Raw genomic sequence first — 22,579 nt, forward strand, 5'->3', positions numbered from 1 at the left:
GCAACTTAGTTTTTGTAACAAAAACTAAAGCTTTTTTTTGTCTAATGTTTTTTTTTAAAGTGTCATCTGTGAGCCATATGTTCATGGAGAGCAATTTCATTTAAAATGAAATGTTATTAAGTCATTAAACATTCCTTCAAATACATAAGTCCCCATCAAATAAAACAAAACATGGATTTAAATTGATTTTTTAACTTTTTTGTTATTTAACTCTAGATTTATTCAAATATATTTCAAATTTTGTATTCTTTAAATATTTAAATAGAAAGGCAACATAAGAAAACTTTTTTTATATAAATATTGTTTTATTTCATGGTGACATATTTATTTGATGGAATAATATTTAATTTACAACTAACTATGTGATTTGTAGCCCTCAGGATGCATTTTACTTCAGGATGAAGACGGCCACGGTCGATGGAGACTGACACATTTTTGGGGTGAAACTTTCAACGTCAAAGTAAAAATTTAAAAACGGAACATTTTAGAGTACACTGGACCCCAAAACATCCGACAACTTTTTACTCAAAAGCAGGCTTGGGCACAGCTCTTCATGAAGGTGATGAAGAACAGCAAATGTTTCAGAGAGATTTGCATCTTGTTGCTGAGGACAGACTAGAACGTTTTTCTATACGAAGAATATAAGCAATAACCCCTCAGCAGATTTAGGACATTGTTAATGTGTCTGATCTGCAGAACCCGCATGCACAAAGAGGACTGTTCATTCAAAATACTCTGTGCATTACTCAGGCCTTCTGGTTCTGGTCTGCTTTGCAAACCCAGAACCAGAACCGAACATGGAGAAGCAGCATTCAGCTTCTATGCTCCATAAATTTGGAGCCAACTTCCAGAAAACTGCAAATGAGCCGAGTTCCTTTAAATCAGGACTGAAACCCCACCTGTTTAGAGATGTTTTTGACCCATGATAACAAGAACATTGAACATAATCGACATATTTGATAAGTCTTGATGTTTTTTCACTAAATAAAATTTACGGGTCTCACAACCGGTGACCGTTTTGATGTGTTTATGATCTTTTCATGATTAAAGCGCTTTAATCCTGCTGAAATGTGCTAAACAAATAAATGTGACTAATTTGTGGGTAGGCCAAAAATAAATAAAAGAAATCTCAAATGTATAAGTATAGTGGTTTTAAAGCTACATTACCTTAAATAAGAAATACAAATTGGTGGGAAATTAAAAGAGGACATAATCAGCGATAACAGGCATAATTTTGCTACTGGTAGAGTTTACCATTTGCTCTATAACACCAAAGCAGTAAAATGTTCTTAAATTAAAATACCAGGACCTAAAGCATGTTAATGTGTGATGAAAAGTATTGGAGAGGACTGATCTCTGGCTTCCCAGAATAGTGATATACGAGCGGATGGGGGGGAAAGAAGAAGAAAGTAAACGGCAGCTTTGTAATAAACTCGATGTTTATTTCCACATTCTTCACCAGGTTTCATTATGGTCTGTACATCTTTTCAGTCAGTAAGCGGGGACGGCGTCCCCCCAAAGGGCCGTCCAGCCAGAATGCATCGATATGACAACCAGGCATGTTGCTGCTCGCAGTTCAGCTCATTCATTTGGCCTTTTTCAGAGACACGCATTTTGTAAACATGGACATTGAGAGAAAGTCCTGATAGCATTAATATCAAAAGGCCATCTTTTTAAACGTCGTTTTGAATCAAACGGTTAAAAAAGAAAAAAAAAAGAAAAAAAGAAAAAACAAACAAGCAGGCAAAACCGAACAGAATACAGGCTCATACAGAACAACTCTAGTACAAGTGCAGTTTTTCAGGGACATGCAGTATTAACCTAAAGCCAAAGTGAGGGTGCTGCTCCAAAAAGGACTAAACGACACCCCAGAGTCCGCAGAGCTGGTGCCGCAGGCCGCTTTCTGTCCGCCGCGCCGCGGTGTGGCCCCCCCAGCAGTTTCAGAGCGCCACCCTGGAGAATACCCAGTATTCATAGGCTGAGAGACCAAGTCTGAAGCCTTCGCTCTCAGCAGAGAACGTCGTGAACGGGACGGCAGCGAGGCCGCGTCGCTGTAATGTGCTGAACTTGGAAAATACAACCGGCGTAATGGACTCTTCCCCAAAACATGATGTGGAAAAGTTGTTCTTAAAAAGGACCGGGATGACTTTCTGGGCTCGGAGCCCCACCCCGCTGAGTTAAAACTGCCTGAGAAGCCGAGTTTTTTGTTTTTTTGTTTAAACACTTGAAGAGACGGAAAGAAAGACGCTTTCGTTGTCCCCCAGCGGGGGACGGGTGGAGGGGGGGGGGGGGGGGGGGGGGGCAAACTCAGGTTGAAGTTGCGCTCTGCATAGTTTCATTGAAAAGTGAAGTTGGTTCCCCTCACAAGTAATAAATCTGTTGCATAGAAGTTTGATGCACTCCTAGTAAAGCCTCTGAGCCGGAGACCAAAAGGTCCAGATCTGCACCCGTCTCTCACGTTCTCCTCAGGTTCACAGGGCGGGGCAGGGTGGGGTGGGGTGGGGTGGGGCGGGGCAGGGGGCTTCTTCTAGGAGTGACTCAAACACAAACACTGCCAGGAGAGGCGGAAACTGCTCGTTTGACAACGAAAAGTTTTGCATCTGGAGAGGAGAAACCAAGAAACGTGGAGGTAACCGTACAGCAGTGAACCACGGGGGGGGGGGACAATGCACACTTGGCCTCTGAAGTAAGTGTGACGATTTATAACAGCACGATACGGCAAAACACTTTGACGAGAAAACAAAAGTATCGTGTTGCATAAATACTATGTGTTGGAATGAGAATAATTAATATATATATATATAAAAAAAAAAACCTGGAAATAAAAGAAAAGCCTCAGTGCTAAGTGACAAATGAGTGGAATGCATTATACAGGTGTAGCTCGGTTAATTAGACAATCACCGACAAAAGCTCGTTTATTTCAGAAACGTCTGTTCATTAAACACAGAGTGATGTATATCAAGTGTTATCTTTTTTTTTTATTAATTATTTCGATATCACAAGAGGTTGTTGCTTAAGAAGCTGACTGCTGTATTGAAACACTATAAGGGAAAGTTGAGTGGAAGGAAAAACTATAGTAAAAAAAAAAAAGTGACCAAACAACAAATGATAGCCACAGTCTTGAGAGGATTGTGAAGCAAAGCTCATTCAAGATTTTTTCCGGGGAGATCCAGGCTAACCATCCATCTGATCTATTTCTAAATTTCATTGTATGTATTTTGTATGTCTGGCGATGGACTGGCGACCTGTCCAGGGTGTACCCCGCCTCTCGCCCATTGACAGCTGGAGATAGGCACCAACACCCCTCGCTACCCCACAAGAGATAGACGTGTTAGAAAATGGATGGATGGATGGATGTGCCTTGTATGTGTAATGACCAATAAAAGGTGTGAACTGTGGCTGAGACTAATGCTTCAGACAGAGCTACAAGGGATAAAACGTGTATTCCTCGTGTTAGGCCATTTCTGGACAACCAGAAAGGCCGCTTATGTGGGCCAAGGAGAAAAATGACCAAATCATAAACATTTTTGAGGAAAGGAAACTTTGCATTTAAGTTAGAAAGCAAGGTCTCCCTGTATAGAGGAAGAGGGAAGAGGCACAGAATCCAAGTTCGTTGAGGTCCAGTGTGGCGTATGAGGAGGCCTGCGTACCTTCTGTCAGCCGACAAACGTCCTGCTGATTTGACTTTTCCAGCAGGACGTGGCACCTGCCTGCACTCAGGAGAACCTGAGCCAACAATGCAGACAAGCTGGGTTTGCCGCCTCAGCAGAGCCGCCGGCTGCTGTTCCCATGCCACCCTACGGTAATTAAGCTAAAGGAGCCCCGGCCAAGTCTTAAACGCCTGTCCTGCACCGAAAAAACGGACACACCTCTTAGAAGGCTGTCCGTTTTAGCTGATTAATCATTTAAATCTCACTTTAATCCTCAAAATGAACAGAAAAAAAAACCAAGTTTGAAGCGCATCACTCTGTGTTTGATGAATCTATTACCTTTTTGAATTAGATTACCGAAACAAACGAACCTTCAGATGATGTTCTAATTTATTTCAGACGTACCTGTAAATTATTTCCCCCTCTTATGTGACTTGATCATCTCTTTCTCCAGTATATATATATATATATATATATATATATATATATATATATATATATATATATATATATATATATATATATATATATATATGTATATTTAAGTGGTATTAAAAACAAAAAAGTGCTGCAGACTCACAAAGAACGTGAATGCTACAGAAATTGCACCAAACAGGTCTCTGTACAACACTGACGGCAACACGTAGCTGTCTACTCGTTAGCATGAACACAAAATGGATCTTCGCAGACAGGATTCAAGTAAATGTGACAAGTTCTGAGGTTAACGGGTAACACGATGGGTGTTTTCTTCTTTTCTTTTTTTTTTTTTTTTCCATTTCACCGCGTAACGAACCCAGAATATATCAGAGGTAAATAATGTAATGTACAGTACAATAACAGCAGCAGAGACTGAGAGTTTTCCAGGAGCCGCGAAAGGCTCCGTAACAGAACAAAAAACAATAAATTACAGTATTAAAAAAAAAAAAAAAAGTATAGAAATTAAGATGATGGGAATGCTTTGCAACTGGACAAACATTCAGAGTTTATCTGACACCGAGGAACGCACGTGTCCTATTAAAAAAAAGGGCCACGATGAGGAAGATGAGAACAAAAGTGTGGGGATAAACAACCTGCATCTTCTGTAGTATTGTACAGTACGTGTGTAGCTTTGGAAGCTTGGAGCTGGAGCGCAGGAGGCCACAGGACAGAGCGCGCCCCTCCATGGCGCCGGATGAGGTAGTAGTCTGGACATGACCGTCCCACGGTAGCAGCTTGGAGAGAGAGAGAGAGACAGAGAGAGAGAAAGAGAGAGAGAGAGACAGAGAGAGAGAGAGAGAGAGGCGGAGCTACCGGCGGGTCCAGGTTTACTGGGCTGGGAGGACCGGAGAGTTCTGCAGCTACAGGGTCCCCACTCCCCTCACTGAGGATCCATGTGCAAATGACTTTTTTTTTTTTTTTTTTTTTTGTCTCCCTTTTCGAAGCAAGAGTAGCTGCTCCCACTAAGAAATTACTGCTAAATCTGAGAGTCCACCCAACTACAGAGAAATCTCTTCACGACATGCTCTTAAGAGTAGGAAACATTCTCAACCCTGTTCCCAGGGTTTTATAGACGGCAATAAATTAGAAGTGAGATGGTTTGCTGTGATCACGGCAGCCTGATGGCACAGGTCAGGGAGCGTTTGTAAAAAGGAGAGCGCCGTTACGGCAGCTTCATGAAGAGGCCGTTGTCCATGGAAGGGACGGGCATGGGGCAGGGGAACTGAAAGAGGCTCATGTCTGCCGTCAGGGCGGCCATGGCGGCGGGGTCGTGCTCGATCTGCGTCCTGAGGGCGGGGTCGATCTTCTCCAGCCGCCGCTTGATGCGCTTGGCCTCCCTCTCGCGGATCAGCCGGGCCTGCCTCTTCTCCGGCGTCTCGTTGGCCCGCTTCAGGCGCATGGCCTCGCGGTCCCTCTGCAGCCGCCGCGCCCTCTGCTCCTCCGTCTCCTGCATCCGCTGCATGCGCTTGGCCTCGCGGTCCCGCAGCCGCCTCAGCTCCCGCTCCTCGTCCGTCTCGCACGCGCGCTTGTTCTTCTTCGCCGTGCGCTCGCGCTCCAGGCGCTGCAGCCGCGCCTCCAGGGGCTCGTTCTTGCGGCGCAGGGCCCACTTCCGCATGGGGGACTGCTCCTCCGCCAGCTGCTGGTAGGCCACGCAGCTGTTGCACACCAGCAGCACGCCGGCGGGGTACACGGGCATCGGGTTCAGGATGTCGGGGATGGGAGGAAGCGCCGAAGAGGAGGAGTTCAGGGCGTCGGGGATGGACGCGAGCGACGGGCCTTCGGACAGGAGCCCGTCGGGCAGCGAGGGGAAGGAGGGCCCCTGGTCGGACCCCGTGCACGGTCCACATGCGGGGCCTGACCCGTGACACGGTCTGGGTCCGTGGCACTGGGTTGGGATGTGGCTGGAGGCCTGGCAGGAGCGGTGGCTGTGACAGAGGCCGGGGGCGGGGTCGGCAGCCTGACACGGGTGCGGGCCCTGGCAGGAGCTGGGGCCGGGGCCGGGGCCCGGTCCGTGGCAGGAGTGCGTGCTGGAGCCCGGGCTGCTCATGGGGCTGCTGGAGAGGGACTGGGACATGGAGCAGGAATCCCTTCCACCGGCGACGTCCATCCTGGTCGTGTCGAGGACATCTTTTAGCTTTTCCCTGGAATTAAGACACAGAAATGAGACGTCTGATCCAGATCTGTGACTTCATCCTTATGCTGCCTCAACACCAACACTTGTCCTTTCCTGAAGGTTTCTTCACTGATTCACAACTTAAACCTCTGCAAAGTAAGCTCCGCTTTAAACTTCAGCTGTAGATTTCTTTTCTGCTTTTTTTTTTAGTTTTCGTGTTGCTTTTTGTGATAATTTTATATTATGGTCAATTTTAGCAAAACTGCTGCAATTTACCGGATTTGGATGCACAACTGGGACCAAAAGATGTTTCCTTCTTCTCTATTTTCTTTTTTTTTTTTTTCTCTTTTTTTTTTCTTTTCTTTCTTTTTCTTCTCTATTTCCTAAACACCGCGTCACAAATAAAAGATACCAAAGAGTAAAAGAGAGTAACAACAGCGTTATACATGCAGTCTGTAATCTCACACCTGCCCTACATCTTTTTTTTTTGCTTCATTTTTCAGATTCCAGCCAGCGGTGTATTTATTTCACTAAAACATGCATTCTGACAACAACAACAACAACAAAAAACATCTGTACAGTTTGGGGAAGGTTTTTAACAGCAGAATCTCACATAAATAGATTTTAAAAGGCGCCTTAAAGAAATTAAAAGCCAATTCTGTTAACCTGGGTTTATTTTGAGTTGATCAGCCGGCCTCAGAAAACATTCTAGCAAACTAAAGAGATTGACCATGAAGCTTGTCTGCCTTGAAATGTTCCACAAACGGCTTCCTGCTCGTTTAAAGTCTCCCTAAAATCCACGCGGCCTTCCCACGTCCGGCTCAAACACGAGTAGACAGCTGTAGTACTCTAATCGGCTGCATTCTACCATAAATGTGCATTTCCGCTGGAAGTTTGGTTTCCTGAGCCAGTTTTTTGTCCTCCGCCCTGCATTTTCAATATAGGAACCAGGACAAAATCAGGTAGAAATCCTCCAAGGAGACGGCAACTGGTAAAGGAGATATAAAGATTCCTCACTGCCTGAATATCCCAAGCATTTTTATTTCATTATGTCCTCTTCTGCCGGTCATATTTACTGACAACTCTAAATTACGCGGCAGCAGCCCTGTAGTTTAGTTTGCAAACACAACATCTGGACACAACTGTCTGTGCCGAATATGCCAGTATTTGACAGAGTTTGAGCTTTGAAGGATTTCAGATTTCAGCTTTCTTCACGGAGACACAGAGAGCAACACTATCCAGCCCTTATTTTTAAAGCAGTTAAGGGGTACAGCTAACTTTTTTTTTTTTAGCGTTTATGTTCTAAGATACAGATAACGCGATCACAAGCACCCTGGGTTGTTGATCGTTTAGAGTTCTGGAGTTTGAACACGCAGCTGCAGCGGGCTGTAATCGGTGCAGGACATTTAAAATCCATTCTACCTAAAATGAATGCTGTATTTGTGATTTCACTGTCTTTATTTGCACACAGGACTCCGCCGTTGCAGTGGATGGAGACCTTTGACCCCTGACTGCAGCGGCAATGTGGCCGGAGGAGGAGCCAGTCTGAGCCGGAGAGCTTGATCTAAAGAAAATGCCGGTGCTTCAGACCCCCACGATGGAAACAAACAACAAAACAGCTTCTAAACAGGCCCAGGAGGCCATATTAGGCGCAGAGGAGCCTTTCGGAAAGTAGATTCTTACAACGATTTAAAACGCTTATGGCGCGTCGTACTGTGGGGAACTGAATATATCTGACATGATTTGGACCGTCAGAACAGTCTGGTAGCTCGAAATTGCTAATCAGCTCATAATTTTCATTACTTTTCTTCCTTTCTTTGTGTTTTATAATTTATCCCTCTTTCTCTCTCTCTCTATGTTGTGCATTCTGACCTTGCCGAGCCTTTAAATAATAATAAAAAAAAAAGCTAATGGTAGTTGCTAAGCAACATGCAAGTTTATTTCCAATGGATCTGCCATTGCAAGACTACATTTTTTTTTTTTTTCATCCCTTATGTTGTACAGTCTGGTTCCTCTTCCATCGAACAACAAATTCTTTATTTATTCCAATGTGCTGAACCGGAAACCTACGCGTCGTTTAGTTTTCATGAAACTTTTTGGTATATTAGCTCCGCATCGCATCCCTGCCCAGTAAGAAATTGACCATCGTGAAGGACAGAGGCAATGCGGCTTTGGCAGATAGCCCATAGATGTGTCGCAGCACGCTTACAGATAGCGTTTAATGTGTTGTGTGAATAAAAAAAACAAAAAAAAAAAAACATACTATCCCAGTAACAAATCCAAATTGCATCCAAAACAACAGCCATCCAGAAAAATGAAGGCGAGACGCATTAAAGGAGCGGATCAGCAGCAGAAGCTGGGTTGAACCTGTTAAAGTTGCTGGTGTCTGTGAAGCGTGCGCCACAGACGGCGCAGTTGGAGAGGCGGTCCTCGGAGTGGATGAGAAGATGCCGTCCGAGCGAGCCAGGAGAACTCAGGGCTCGCCCACACACTGGGCACACGAAGCTCTTGGCGTTGCTCATCATGCTTGTATGCTGGGAAAGACGGAGAAGAAAACACATAAAGTCAACGGGAAAAACTAAAAAGGCAAATACCGCCCGTTTTCCTCTTATAAATTTAGAAAGGAGGTACAGATGGAAAGAATCGTCATGGTTGGATTAAATGAAGACCGTGAAGGCGAAATGAAGCCACCTTTATAGCCATATTATGACACCGCTATTCACCCTGTAAAACTGTAAGGGAGGGATTTTATTTCCCATTTTACTGTTTAAGTTCAGGTGCTTCGTACCTGAAACAAACCAGTTTCCGGTTTTCTCTGAATCTGACCAAATGGGATTTTTTTTTTTCATTGAATCCGACATAAGAATGAAGGAAAACATGAAAGTCGTTCATTGAACAAAGCATCTGCCCTTATCGTTTATCTGATTTTTATTTAAAAATAGAAAAGTGAAAGAAAGCTCATGCTGTCGGTTGATGTGTTTAAATGGCAGAAGCTCATGGTTTTGATCCATTTTATATGTTCTTCAGCTGATCAGTCAATCAGAGCCGATCAGAAATGAAACTACGCATGTCTGGCCGATTGATCCGTGTCACTCTAATAATAACGCCATGAATAATTATTACTGTGTAACTGCTGTGTATTTACTTCAGATTAAAACCTAACTTGGTGACTGTAACGTGAACAACCGGATTACAGGACATTATGAAAACACATTTGTACTAAAAATAAACTGCTTCTGTTTTAGAATATGCTTTACAGCCGGTAAAAGAACACTGTTCTCACCTGGTAGACATGAGAAATGAGTCTCTCGGGGCTGCTGAAGTCCAGCGTGCACAGAGGACAGATAAAGTTGTTGCTGTGGTCAGCCCCGTCGTCACTCTCCTGCGGAAAATAAAAGCACGGCTGTCTTTTGGAGTAGATTTAATTGCAATAGCCTGTATAGTCTGGGTGGGCGTCACAATGTGGGGCCAAAGCAAATCCACACAGGAACCTAAATATGCTTCAGGTGTAAGACCAAACTCCCCCTTTAATCATGTAGGGGGGTGCTTTGTTTGCATTGAGCGTAACGACGGCCCGTGTGGCCGCTAGACGCTATTTCTGACTGAAAGTGTAGGATGATGTGTTGAGTGTATGTGCAAAAAGTCAGTGAGTCACTGATCGGCCACACGATGCTGTCGCAGATGTTACTCATGCCCAAGCTGCAATACAGAGCGTTTGGAAACAGAAGGTCGCCCAACAAACACATAGTGGTAGATAGCAGCGCTTTCACACTTTATAGTGCTCAGAAACCTTCAAAAATACAGTCTGCCTACAAATATCTGGGCAAACAAAACCACCATTATACACTATTACATAAAACCTTTTCAAAGCAGTGTCTATCAGAGATAAACCGATGTTAGACTTCAGCATGTTTACGTCCCGTTAAACTCCCCAGAGCAACCAGATGCTCTGCTTCTCTTCGCAGTTTTAACTGCGGGCGCTCGGCTAATTTGTTGGCATGCCTGGTAACGACGTATAAAGAGAAAATCTCCACAGATCACTGTTAGAGCACTACGCCACAGACTGAGAGCTTTGGGTTTCAATTAAAACAGGGGTGTCAAACATACGGCGCTGAACAATTTAGTCCGGCCCTGTGGCTAAATGCATTATCATTATAAAAAAAAAAATATATTTTTTTTTTTTCCAGTGTCCTGTCTGGCAATGTGGCAATAAGATGCGACAAAGAGCTCATCAGATTTGACTTTCACAAGTGGACAAGATAAAAGGAAGAGAATGATAAAACAATTATTGAAAAAAACATGTACTTCGTTTAATTGAAAATCTGCAGTTCATATATTGTCCACGAGGGGCGCTGTGTTCTAATTAGCAGATTAAGCTTCAGGTGTGGAAAAATTCAAATCATTTCTTAATTTTTATCTGTTTGATGTATTTTGTCACGCAGGACAGTGTTTTTAAGTTCCAAAAAATGTGAATAAATGTTTTTCAACATTGTACAATCACTGTGATTAGTTCTTATGCATAATACACAAGTAAATGTTTAACTGAGTAAAAGTATTGTTGAAACTGCACATACTTTTCCTAAAAACGCTGAGGTTATTCATAATATATTGTGGAAAAGTGAAATTAACTTAATATAAAAATCAACAACAAGTCCACATTTATTAGTTCTATTTAATCTTGCAATGAGTTTACTCATGTGGCCCTCTTGAGATCAGATTAAGCTGTATTAACCAAACCAAAACCAAAATGAGTTTGACACCCCTGAATTAAAAAATATACATCTTTAAGGACGCATAACAAACGTCCTTTCAACCTACATGTGGCATTTACTAATTAAGACAGAAATTGGTCATCCAGCACAAAATTAACCTTCTTCCATGGCCATCTGACCTCCACATCTGAATCACAGGACTGTGCAATATTTATTACTGATACACCATCATCGCCATATCAGTGTGTTTCGTTATTGTTATTTCAAACGACTGGAATCCACTAGTTGTTATCTAATTTATTCCCTCGTGTCATGAGTTTACACTTCGCAGGTTGATGTCGTGACGCTGGATGGAGTTCCCTTGCAGTAGAAACTCACAGCGGAGTCAGATGATGGTGCTCAAGATGCTAAAAATCACAAGAGGGCTGAGACAACGGATAGGAAACAGGGGACTGAGGAAAATGGGAATTTACAGAAAGTGAAATCACCGTGCAGCCACAGCAAAAAAAACCCAACAACAACCTGTGGGGCGACTTGTAGGGAAGAAAGCACTAAAGGGGGCCGATGACTCTGGAGGACCAAGAGAGATTGTGCAGAGAGGAATAACATAATAGTGAAATGTTAGACTGAGGGCTGTCCTGTTGGCCACGTATCGACAGGAGGGCTACCATCAACGGTCCCAGTGAGGCTTTTCTACATAACTGTGAGTTTATGCAATCAGAGGGAAATAAATAATTACCCAAGGGTTTTTTAAAGCATCTTCACCGGAGGTGCAAATGCATCAGTGTATAAAGAAAGTCCCGTCTCATGTGCAGCGGATGCGTAAAGTAAAAGCCACAGCTGCTAGGTCTATCACTTTCACAGCCCGCACCGACGCTGCTACTCCCTCCTGTGAAGTCCCGCCGTATAGCTCAGAACGAGCTCTAGACAGAGACTCTGGCAGATTCTTATCATTCGTTGGGCTCTGCGAGGCCTCAGTCTGACGTGTGGGAAAACTCAAAACAAGGAGTAAAAAAAAAAAACCAACACAACGGTTGTGATAAAAGAGGCTAAGTAAAGCGCAGCCGACTCACCACTTTGACGCCCGCTCCTTGAAGGCGGCACTGCGCTCTGTTGGCGGTCATGTGGTCGTCGGCGGAGGCGTTGGAGGACGAGTCTTCGCCGTGGTTGTCGGGGTCGCTATCACTTTCTTCTATGGAGGCAAACACAGCCCTATCAATCCAGACAGACAACAGAGCACAGAGCAGGGCTTATTCTCACTAACACCCCCTCGGTCCGAGCACGTTCCCGGCGGAGTCCGTCCGTTTCCCCCCCCCCACCGTCCCGTCCCGTACCTGAGAGGCTGTCCTGTCCCTGGGCTTCCTGCGAGTCGTTGTTGTTGCAGCATTCGCCGTCCTCGCTGAATTCATCCCTGCCATCCATGTTAATGGTGTGCCTGAGTCCCGATAAGCCCAAAGTGTGGAATGGCCCTGGAGATTCAGAGCAGCAGAAATCTGGTAAGTTATGGTGGAGCTCAGATTGTCTCTTATTGATAACGAGTTTCTTAAAGAAGCTCTTATAGAAAAAGGCAGAAGTGATTGAAGAACAAACGTGGCCAATACTTTGGATCCTCTACAAGCAAGTGGAAACAGATGTGACACGCAGCAGAAAAAGGGCGTTTTTGAATTTGCGGTGCTTGGACATCAGAAGAAAAGGTCTGTCTATCATGCTTTAGTATTTGGAAGATAATTAAAAAAAAAAGAAAATAGCGTTTAACATAATTTGTACCAAAAATAAATAAAAATCAAGCACTCTGAGGCGTACAAGCCGGCATTATTATAAAGAGAATAATGCACCCCCTTAAATATCATCAATAATTTTATTATTAACATATTATTTTACAATCAAAAACAACCACAGCAACTCCTCATTTGATGAATTCAACAACTCCAAATGTGTAAAGGGAGCAATCATCAGTTCACATGTAGCTGACCGGCTTTTACAGCTCAAACGCGTAAAAGCCGGTCAGCTTACCTGTGAACTGTTGCCAGCGTGAGCATTTTTCTTCCCCAGTAGCAGATGAAGCAGACCACAATAAAACATGAACCTTTTCCACGCCATATATGGGCTCCTGAACATAGCTGAGATTATAAAGCTCTCTATGGGGGATTCCTTGAAACATCTACTGCAGCGACGGCGACGAAGCACATACTGAAAGGTATTTTTTTTTAAAGGTTGCGACAATTATCACTCAATCACCATCAGCAGGTCAAAGACCAAAATGGGACGTTTCCCCCAATCGTTAAGGCATCAAAACTAAGAACTCCCACTGGTTTCGGTCTATAAACAAATCAACCAATAACTCTGATGCATTTCTTTTTAGTTCAAAGGTGATCTATTATGCTTCCTTACAAACATTTAGGATAGGTCTGTACAAAACATGTTCATTACAGGGTTTTTTTTTTTTTTGCACAAAATCATTTGGAGATAATGAGATTTCACCTCCCCAGTTTCACCTACTTTTTATGGCTCTGTGACTTTTATGCAAACAAGCTGTAGTAGGTTACTATACCATACCATCTTTATTTATAAAGCGCTTAAAAACAGCCAACAAAGTGCTATAGATTGCTACAAGCTAAAACGCATCCATTAAAAAAATAAAATGAAAAGATAATTTGTGAAAACGCTTAAAAGAAACAATAAAACCAATTAAAAATGAAGTCTCGCTAGTGGTAAGTGCCAAAGAATAATAGTGGGCAGTGAAGGAGCCTGTGTTATGTAAAGGGGCAGGTTATTCCACAATTGAGGACCAACAATAGAAATGTAAACCTTTACTTTACTTTATAAACCTTTACTTTTTTTTTTTCCTTCCTAGGTGAGGAGTTGAGTTCGGCTGGGGTTCTAGGTGGGAGGCAGCGCCCGCAGATTGTGATGTAATAATCTGGAGGTTTATGAAAGGGCTCATTTTCCAGACACCAACAAAACATTTACTCATTGCCAAAAAAAACAACTGGATGTTTGTTTGTTTTTGGGATTGCATGGCCGGAAAATCGGTATCCGGCCAAGCAATCCTGCCTGGTGTGTTGGTACCTTCTTTAATCTTCAAAAACTGCTTTTCACGCAAAGGAAAACAACCGTTACTTTAAATGTTACAATTCCATCATTACATCCGTGTGCATTTTGTTCGTTTGCACCACATTATTCTATCCTGTTAAAAACACCAGATGTTTCCCTTGAGGCACTTCACGTCTAATATTTGAGCAACTGTGTTTACGGGGAGGAGGCAAACGCCGCAGCAGCAGCAGCACAGTTTGGATATTGGCTGAATGCAAAGAGAAGCTCAATAGTTTAGAGGAAGCAGCTGCTGAGGTCGGTATTAAAAGGGCGGCTCGTCTACTGCTCCGACCTCGCTTCAGCCCAAACCTGCAGCTAAATGGTGTGAAGTTCAACAAACATCTCTTACAGATTTAGAAGAACTCGGTCGAAGTGATTCTGGATTCCCGATATTTTTTTTTTCTTTCTCCAAAACATTCTGAAACCTTTAGCAGGCAATCAAATATTATCCTAAATAATATGTGCATAACAATAAAACACAAAGGTTTTCTGTTATCTGGTTGCTGTCGGGGTTTGACTTGGTAGGCCTTGGTGCACTTTACGTTTTTGAATGGACATACTATACGTTACACCAACACCAGATAGGAGCACATGAATGGAACGTTTGCACTGGCTTTAATGCAGCTTCACCTTTTCCTGTTCGTTCAAACGCAAGCGCACAACCTTAGCCTGTTATTGTTTTTGGCATGTCACCTCTTCATTATAACTCAATCAGTAAGTACAGTTAATTTATGAAGTGTCCTCCCAGATACAGAGGACTGTACAGTGGAGGTAAAAATTAAACTAGAAACTGTATAAATTCGACATACAATTCGTAGATAAAAGTGTGATAAAACCAGAACGTTTTCAGCCGGTCCACAGAGTCAGGAAATTAAAACAGGAAAAGCTTTTCCACAGCTTTGGTGACTCCGGCTGAAAGGACGGAAATATTTGGTTACAAGCTGGTGCAGAAAATTCAGAGTATGGCAGCTTAGGGCTTAGAATTAGTACAATTTCTAAATTCAACTGGAAGCCAGTGTAAATAACAATAATTAAAAAAACAGTGCAATATGAGCTTTTTTACTGGAGGATTGCGGCTGCTGCATTCTGAACAGCTTGGAGGTGTGAAAATCTGTGCAGACCAGTGAACCAGGTACTGCAAGAACCAACTAACTACTAGATTTCATACAACCGGTCCTGGCCGCGGAGCAAAAGACTCCCCTGGTTGTTTCTAGAATGTAATTCAGGAAGAGCAGAGATCAGCGTCTGGAACATGTTGGCATTTAAAGCAAGAAAAACTGCAGGACAGCCACTTCCTGACCCCGGTAAAACAATGGGCTAATGTAGATAGTGTGTCCATCTGGTGCAGCTTAAGAGAAAACTATCGAAGGGCGTAAAACCAAAGCAATAAGGTACCCAGCTCTGAACCTTGTGGAACACCGCAAGTTGTTAAAGAGGAAAACTAGTCTATCCCGATGAAGAAAGTCCTATTAAGACAGATAAGAATAAAAACAAAGCACAACTTTCTGCTCATTATAGACCAAACTGCAAAAAGAGAACTAAAAATAAGTAAAATTTTCTTGAAATGAATGTAATTGCCCTTGATTTGAGCAGGTAAATGAAATTATTTGCCAATGGAATGAGTATTTCTACCCCTAAATATAAGATAATTAGATATACTGCACTTGAAAAAAGATTATTGAGATGAATTTTTCCTATTTTAAGTGTAAAAATCTTTTTCCATTGGCAAATCTCATTTACCCGCTCAAATCATGAGCAAATACATTCATTTCAAGAAAATTGTACTTAGTTCTATTTTTGCAGTGCTGAACGTCAAACTTTTTTCTTCTTCCCACGACCACATTGCTTGTGTTTGAAAGTGCCTTCCGTAGGTTACAATTATTTACTTTGATAAAACCTCGAACAACGGAAACAAAGTTTCTCTTGACAATTGGATTTAAGATGTAGAGGAATGTCTCGTCCGTTTTTCCAAGGTGTTTGCATTTGAACCGTTTGGTGCAAGAAACGTGACACGAAGTCGGGCGGAGAGAGCCCGCTCGTATTTATGCATCAGCATTAAGTTGATTTACATCCCCAACCCCCACTGTTTTCACACACACCAATAGACGCTGGCTGCTCCGACAGCGATGCTGCAGTCCCCCAGGAAAGGCAGCCTCTCGTTCTGCTGCTTTCCGCCGAGCCACGAACTGCGTTTCTCCAACGTCTCTCTCTCCGCACACCGCCCACGCGCCGAAAACAGCCTGGCTCGCCCTCCGTCTTTCCTGCTCAAATGTAGCGACTACTTCCACATCCATACCATCGCCTACGGGGGGGAGGAGGGGTTGGGGGGCACATCTCCGTCATGGCAACCCATATGTGGCCTATTTCTCTCTCACAGTTGCCAATCTCTTCTCTGCGGAGGCGCTTATGGTTGCAGAGTTTGGTAAAAAAAAAAGAAACATCCACTTATATTTTATACACTTGACCCCCACAAGGGTGCATTTTGACTCCTCGCATTTGCCTCGTTTGAGTCGTTGTTCCAAAATAAGTGAAGTAACGCAGGGCAGGGATGGGAGACGGTGGGTACCTGAGACTGACAGACCGAACCGCAGCCCCTCATCGCGCACCTTCCCTTCTACCCAGTTCAATCTTCAGGTCACTGTTCCATCGCCCCGGCTAACTTTAATTGGCACGTGAAGGCGGTTTGGGCATGTTCCCATACGGGCCTGAGAATTCATTAGGCAGAGGCAGAGCGGGTCTGAGTATTGAACTACTACAGCGAGCTAGCTTCTCGGCACATAGCCAATGATTGATGTGTGAGAAGCACCCATCCCCCCCTCCTCCCCCCGGCCCCCCTCTCCCACCCCATTGCCGGAGCTCTGTCTGTACATCTGTCTCTCCTTGCCCCCTCCCTCCCTCCCCCTGTCTCTGTGCCACTGTGATGTTATCTCCGAGTCTGTGTGTCTGTAGGCAGGAGGTGACGCAGTGTCTGACTGGATCCAGACAAAGAGACAAACTCATCAGCCAACAGACACACAGAAAACATTGAGAGAGAGAGAGAGAGAGAGAGAGGGGAGTGGGTGGGTGGGTGGCGGTAGTGTTGGGGATGTGGGGTGGGGTGGGGGGGTCAGGGTGGCGGAGGGCCGGCGTGCTAAACAAAACAGACAAAAGACAAAATGCCAAAACTCTACTCAGACAACAAGCAATGGGGGTCTTTTTTTTTTTTTTTTTTCTCAAAGGCCCCTCCTTCAGCTTTCCAGCCGCCCGTCCCCTTGAAAGCGCACACATGAAGTCACACAGCCCACCGTCTGAATGTGCAGGAAGTGCTGGGGCCACGTCTTCTACACACAGGAGGGGGGAACAAGGATGCTGGGCCAGACATCAGATCGGTTCTCATCTGCTGACCCAATATCACACAGAAGATGGAGGGATAAGAGCCTCCCCACAAAGACGAACGCTCTTTGAGCGCCTGAAGTTAAGGCCAAATGCCCCTCGTTAACGTAAGAAAAGTAGAACATGCAAGGCATTAGATATCAATAATCAAAGATTACAGGCTACACTGTCATTGGGATATCCTGGTATAATCCTTTGCATCCTGCGAGAGTTACTGCAGAACTTTTTTTTTTTTTAGCTGTTTTTCTTGCACAGATTCTCGGATCGTTGCAGTATGAAATGTGCAATATTTAAATAACATTATTACAATATGGCTGTATTATTTCTGGATTTTTGGATGCGCTTTTCCGTTTGATTCGTCTCTGTAAAGTTTTTAAACTTCTTCCGTTTGGTCGAGTTTTTCTTTTAACTTATTTTATCTTGTTTCGAATGTTTTAATCTATGTGCTTCTATTTAGCAATTACCTCGCTGTTTTCACGCTGCAATTTTCCCCTCACTCCGGAAAATACACAGGATTATTTTAGTCTATTTTTTCTATTCTAGGGAATTACCAGTAAGAGAACTTAAGAGAACAATTTCATATGAAAAAAAAAAAAAAAAAAACCGCATAAAGGTCCTGGTTTGAAATAATGCAAAACGTCGATCTGGGATTTAGTCATCAAATGACAATAGAGTCTTCATATTTAGCAGTAACCAAACTGGCTTTTCTGGATTCTACTGTTCATCAGATTCAAGAACAAAGATATCTACACACACAATACACTCTTGAATCATAACGTGGGATTCCCTTTGTGTGTGCGTGTCCGAGTTTATATGCGACCGTGTGTGTGTGTGTGTGTGTGTGTGTGTGTCCCTGCCTGTCTGTCAGCCTGTCTCCTTCCCCGCTTGTCTAGACTGTCAGTCAGTCTGTCTGCGCTAACCTCTCAGCGATGGGCAGCTCTCTGCCGCTTAAAACAGCCAAACCACAGGAAAGCTGAAAACACCCAGCATCTGAAGTCTGACAATACAAATGATGGCTAAATATATATATATATATATATATATATATATATATATATATATATATATATATATATATATATATATATATATATATATATATATATATATATATATAAATATATATAAAAAAAGAACACCCAAAGCTCTCTTTCTACATGTTTCTGGCCATCCTTTCGGTTTCCGGGCTCCCGCTATGGTGTTTTCTGCCGATATATGCCCTCATTGGCTCTTCGGGTATTACTGCAGGAGCAAACGTGAGATAGATTTCTCCACTTGAACCAAACTATGTTTAGAAAAGTTGGTTGTCTTCAGTAGATTACACGGGGCAATCTTCTTCTTCGGTGGGGAGCAACTTCTTTAAGGCACCAGCAGGTGGACCAGGAAATGGAATCCTGGCTGGAGGCCAGACGTAATGCATATCCAGGGACAGCCAACTGCATATCCTATTTATTAAAAGGCATTATCTGTGTAAAAAAATCCTTCACTGTGCTCTGAGGTTATACAGCAATCACTTAGTCGGTGTGATGCAAAAACTGGCACAAAGAAAAACTGCTGAGAGTAAAACTTTCTAAACAGGCCGTTGTTCCTGACTGCTTAATGGTCTAAAATGAAAAAGGTGTGAAGAGACCAAAGGTCAAACCCCCCATACATACGAGCAGGAGAAGCTGAACTTTTGTTTTAATTGTTGCTTTAGCTAAAAAAAAAAAAAAAAGAAGAAAAAAGGTAATCCAATCCTTGTGTTGAGTACTCAATAATCAAGATTTTCAATAATCCAGAACTTTAATGATAAATTTAAGATCTCTTCTGTGATACAACTAATAATCCCTTTAACTATTTACTGTGTGTTTAATAAAGGTCCACAATAGTAAAAACACTAATAAACATTTTATTGATAAATGATTCAATTAACCTAAATATTCCTGACTCAACTCTTTTTTATGAGCACCATCTCCCCGTGAACCAGCATCTTGATCAACAAGATCTATGTTAGGTGTGGGCATCAGTCACCGCAGACGTCCCTCCCTATTATTGGCCAGCATCGTTTTGATGCATGCCACCTGAAACCTTAAAGCCTCTAAAACATTGCATTGAAACTTTTTTTTTTTGCAATGGCAGTTTTGCACGCGCTGATACTACAATGATGATGTTGACTGAATATATTGTGCAAACACTGGCGAGCTGCACCAAACGCATGCGGAGTCACTGAGATAGTGTCAAAGCTCCAACAGGTGTCCCCTCTCTTTGCATTTCAGCGAACGCATTGGCTTTTAAAAAAAAGACTCTTAGCTGTGCTTCTATTGACGCATGAAACAGGAAGATCCGGACAGCGTGAGCCACCTGCCCCCCAGACCCGGGTTTACTATGAGCATGCACCGCTCACTTCCTCATAGTGCTCACCTATCGCCCAACTCAGCAGCTATTCCATCATGAAGGATAAAAACATTTGCATGTGTTAAATATGGCCCAGAACCGGCGTGCAGTTGTCTTTTTAAGATCAAGTTTTGGAAAACCTGTGCATATGCTAAGACTTTAGAAATAGAAACAATGGTTTAAAACAAACAAACATATGATAACGTGTACTAAGGGTGATTCTCTGTGCAGCACCAGAAAGGATCAAAGTGTGATCACTATCAGAGAGCATCTGCATTGATGTAAGTCACGGGAAGGAAACTTACATTTTACCATAGGGACTTAAACACTTCCCACGTTTTTAACTCTGATCTTATGCATCTTGTTCATGACTTATTCCCTGGCTGGGTTTAAATAATAATAAAAAAATAATAATAAAAATAAAACTGTGGATACTGTTTTGCAGTTTTTGATTTCATAGATTCCAATTGACTTGATTAAATTCGGAGCAGAATGAAAAGTTTTGTATGGCAAACCTTAAAAACATGAGCCGTGCCAAATTGAAATACCAGCTTCCAACACATAAATAAAAGACTGGTTTGAGGAATGGGACTCTTAAAGCAGTAAAAGGTAGTACCCGTGATACCTACAGTCAACTTTGAAGGGGTTGGTCTGTTTTCGTCTGGACATAGTATCACCCCCCTGGCAGGAGGTGGATGGGGGGGTTAACGCGCTCCCTGCAGTCCAGGTGAACTCCGAACCGAGCAGATCACGGGAGAAACCTCCTCCAGGTCCTCCGCTCCATCTGAAGAAGCGCAAGCGCTACACAGAGGCGTGAAGCCAGAGCAATCCACGGCGGGCTTGAGGAGCTGTCAGGGTCCTTTCCAGCGTTGGATTTAAAAAAAAGGTTCCACTTTTCCGGGTTGGAAAGAACGGCCGAGCCGGACGACGGGCAGACGGCGAGCCGCCCGGAGCTGCTCCGATCCTGAGCCGCTGGCAGCTCGCAAGGAGCGAAGCCCCGGAGCTCAGCTGATCCCGTATGTAAAATCTCTGAATGCGCGCCGAACTGCATGCTGGGACGTGTAGTCGGGGCGGGCGAGGCTCTGACGCTGAGGCTGAGATGACCCACACACACTAGTCTACCGAGCCACCCCTCTAAGTATTCATCAGATTATCTGATTCAGATGCACTCTGTCAAAACCTTAAATTAATAAATTGATTCATTAGTTGACATCATGAAGAATAAGTTTGTAAGCCACAGTGACGCTGCGATGTCAAATCTACAGTTTTTCTAAAGTCTCCTTCAATGATTTTAAATAATTAGATAAATTAGGAGAAAATAAATTATACATTTATGAGGACGTCTGATGTCCAGAAAAGCATGTTAGCGCCCTCTGGTGGACAGAAAAAAATGCAATTTAAAAAGGAAATCATTGCGTATCTGGCAAAGAGGGATTATTCGGAAAACGATATTGAAGAAAAAAAGTTTTACTGGCAGATTCTTTTTAAAAAAAAAAAATTATTAACTAATACTTTGATTTTATGATTGATTTCACGTCCTCAAAGCACGTTTGTAAGCATTTCAATGCGTACAAACTGACAACTTTTTGTTCAGACGTCTCAAAAAAAAAAAAAAATATATATATATATATAATAAATAAAAAATAAAAAGTCACAGGATGTAATTGATACTAATAAGTAGCCAAGGATTAGTATTCAATTTTAAAAAATGGGCAAATGCGCCCCAATTTATTTTGATAATACTCGTTATTACCTGGAGATTATTTTAAGGAAATTCTATATTTTTGGGAGTATTATTATTAATCAAGTTGAAGTAACAGCGTTCTGCCTGTTTTCTTTGACTTCTGACCACAAAGCGACAGTCCATTACAAGCCTACAGAACAATTTCCTGAATAGCGCAGTAACAACACTGGGTGGTGCTACACACCAATGTCATAGCAGCGCATGTCGTCGTCATCACTGAATGCCACGAGTAAACTGACCGCACCACGACTCTGACACACGGTCAAAAACGTACTCCTCCGCAAGGTTAAGCGAAAAAAATATGCCATCTCAACAAAATAAGCTCATCGCATCACGAAATGCGCGAAATTCGTACCAAGCGATGCACGAAACGCCTCCCCGCAAAGCTTAAAGTGACGTTAAATCCAAGAGCGAAAACGGGTCGACGACAGCTCGCTCGGCGCTCACAAGACGAAATCTGTCAGCCCCCTTCATTTCAATGCAACAACGATGGAGCCCACCAAGCTTACAGAGCAAAAAAAAAGAAAATTATGGAAACATGTTAGGAGCGACCACCCAGACACATTTCCCGTTATAATAAATATATAACTGAGCTATTACCCATGGCGTGCAGCAAACACTGGCATATCAGGTGAGATTCTAGGTCAGATGCAGATTGTGATGGGCTCCTCTGGTCCAAGCTTTAGTCCAAGCTAACGTTACTGTATGCTTTAACTTGGGCTGAGCGTCGGGTGTGGCAAGCCGTATTAGCACTTAATCGAAACACGGCCACTGCATCAGCGCTTTAAATGGTTATAAGAACTGCATTCCTGACCGTCAAACTTTTATTTTTATGTCATTTTGTTGAGCATCCATCCATCCATCCATCCATCCATCCATCCATCCATCCATCCATCCATCCATTTTCCGTCACGCTTGTCACGATCATGGGGTTGCGAGGGGTGCTGGTGCCCATCTCTAACATTCAATGGGCGAGAGGCAGGGTACACACTGGACAGGTAATTTTTGTTGAACATGTCTAAAATAATATTCCTAAAATGAGAAA

At 43.1% G+C, this 22,579-nt stretch overlaps 1 protein-coding gene across 6 annotated transcripts; it reads right to left on the reverse strand.

Moving 5' to 3' along the window:
• Positions 1–5,033: 5,033 nt before the first annotated feature.
• LOC105940002 (zinc finger protein 821) lies at positions 5,034–22,232 on the reverse strand. Of its 6 annotated transcripts, none has more exons than XM_021308546.2 (6): positions 22,135–22,232; positions 12,287–12,421; positions 12,026–12,144; positions 9,524–9,622; positions 8,608–8,774; positions 5,034–6,268 (listed from the first exon to the last, which is right to left on the reverse strand). In XM_021308546.2, exons 1-6 carry the CDS (start codon positions 22,136–22,138, stop codon positions 5,290–5,292), a joined length of 1,503 nt encoding a protein of 500 aa, XP_021164221.2. In that variant the 5' UTR covers positions 22,139–22,232; the 3' UTR covers positions 5,034–5,289. The 6 variants fall into 6 exon arrangements, with proteins under 6 accessions (XP_021164221.2, XP_035992269.1, XP_035992267.1 ...); XM_036136376.1 differs by having other exon boundaries at positions 12,026–12,164; XM_036136374.1 differs by lacking the exon at positions 22,135–22,232 and adding an exon at positions 20,420–21,020 and having other exon boundaries at positions 12,026–12,141.
• Positions 22,233–22,579: the final 347 nt, after the last annotated feature.

The sequence above is a fragment of the Fundulus heteroclitus genome, chromosome 4, assembly GCF_011125445.2.
Source record: "Fundulus heteroclitus isolate FHET01 chromosome 4, MU-UCD_Fhet_4.1, whole genome shotgun sequence".
In the NCBI taxonomy this organism is placed as follows: domain Eukaryota; kingdom Metazoa; phylum Chordata; class Actinopteri; order Cyprinodontiformes; family Fundulidae; genus Fundulus; species Fundulus heteroclitus.

Excerpts from the sequence above, each read along its gene's own strand:
- LOC105940002 (XM_036136373.1), bottom strand. The coding sequence starts at position 20,459 with ATGTCCAGACGAAAACAGACCAACCCCTTCAAAGTTGACT. Across the intron at positions 12,145-12,286 it reads GGGACAGGACAGCCTCTCAG|AAGAAAGTGATAGCGACCCC; the intron begins GTACGGGACGGG and ends TTGCCTCCATAG. Across the intron at positions 8,775-9,523 it reads TCATTTCTCATGTCTACCAG|CATACAAGCATGATGAGCAA; the intron begins GTGAGAACAGTG and ends CGTCTTTCCCAG.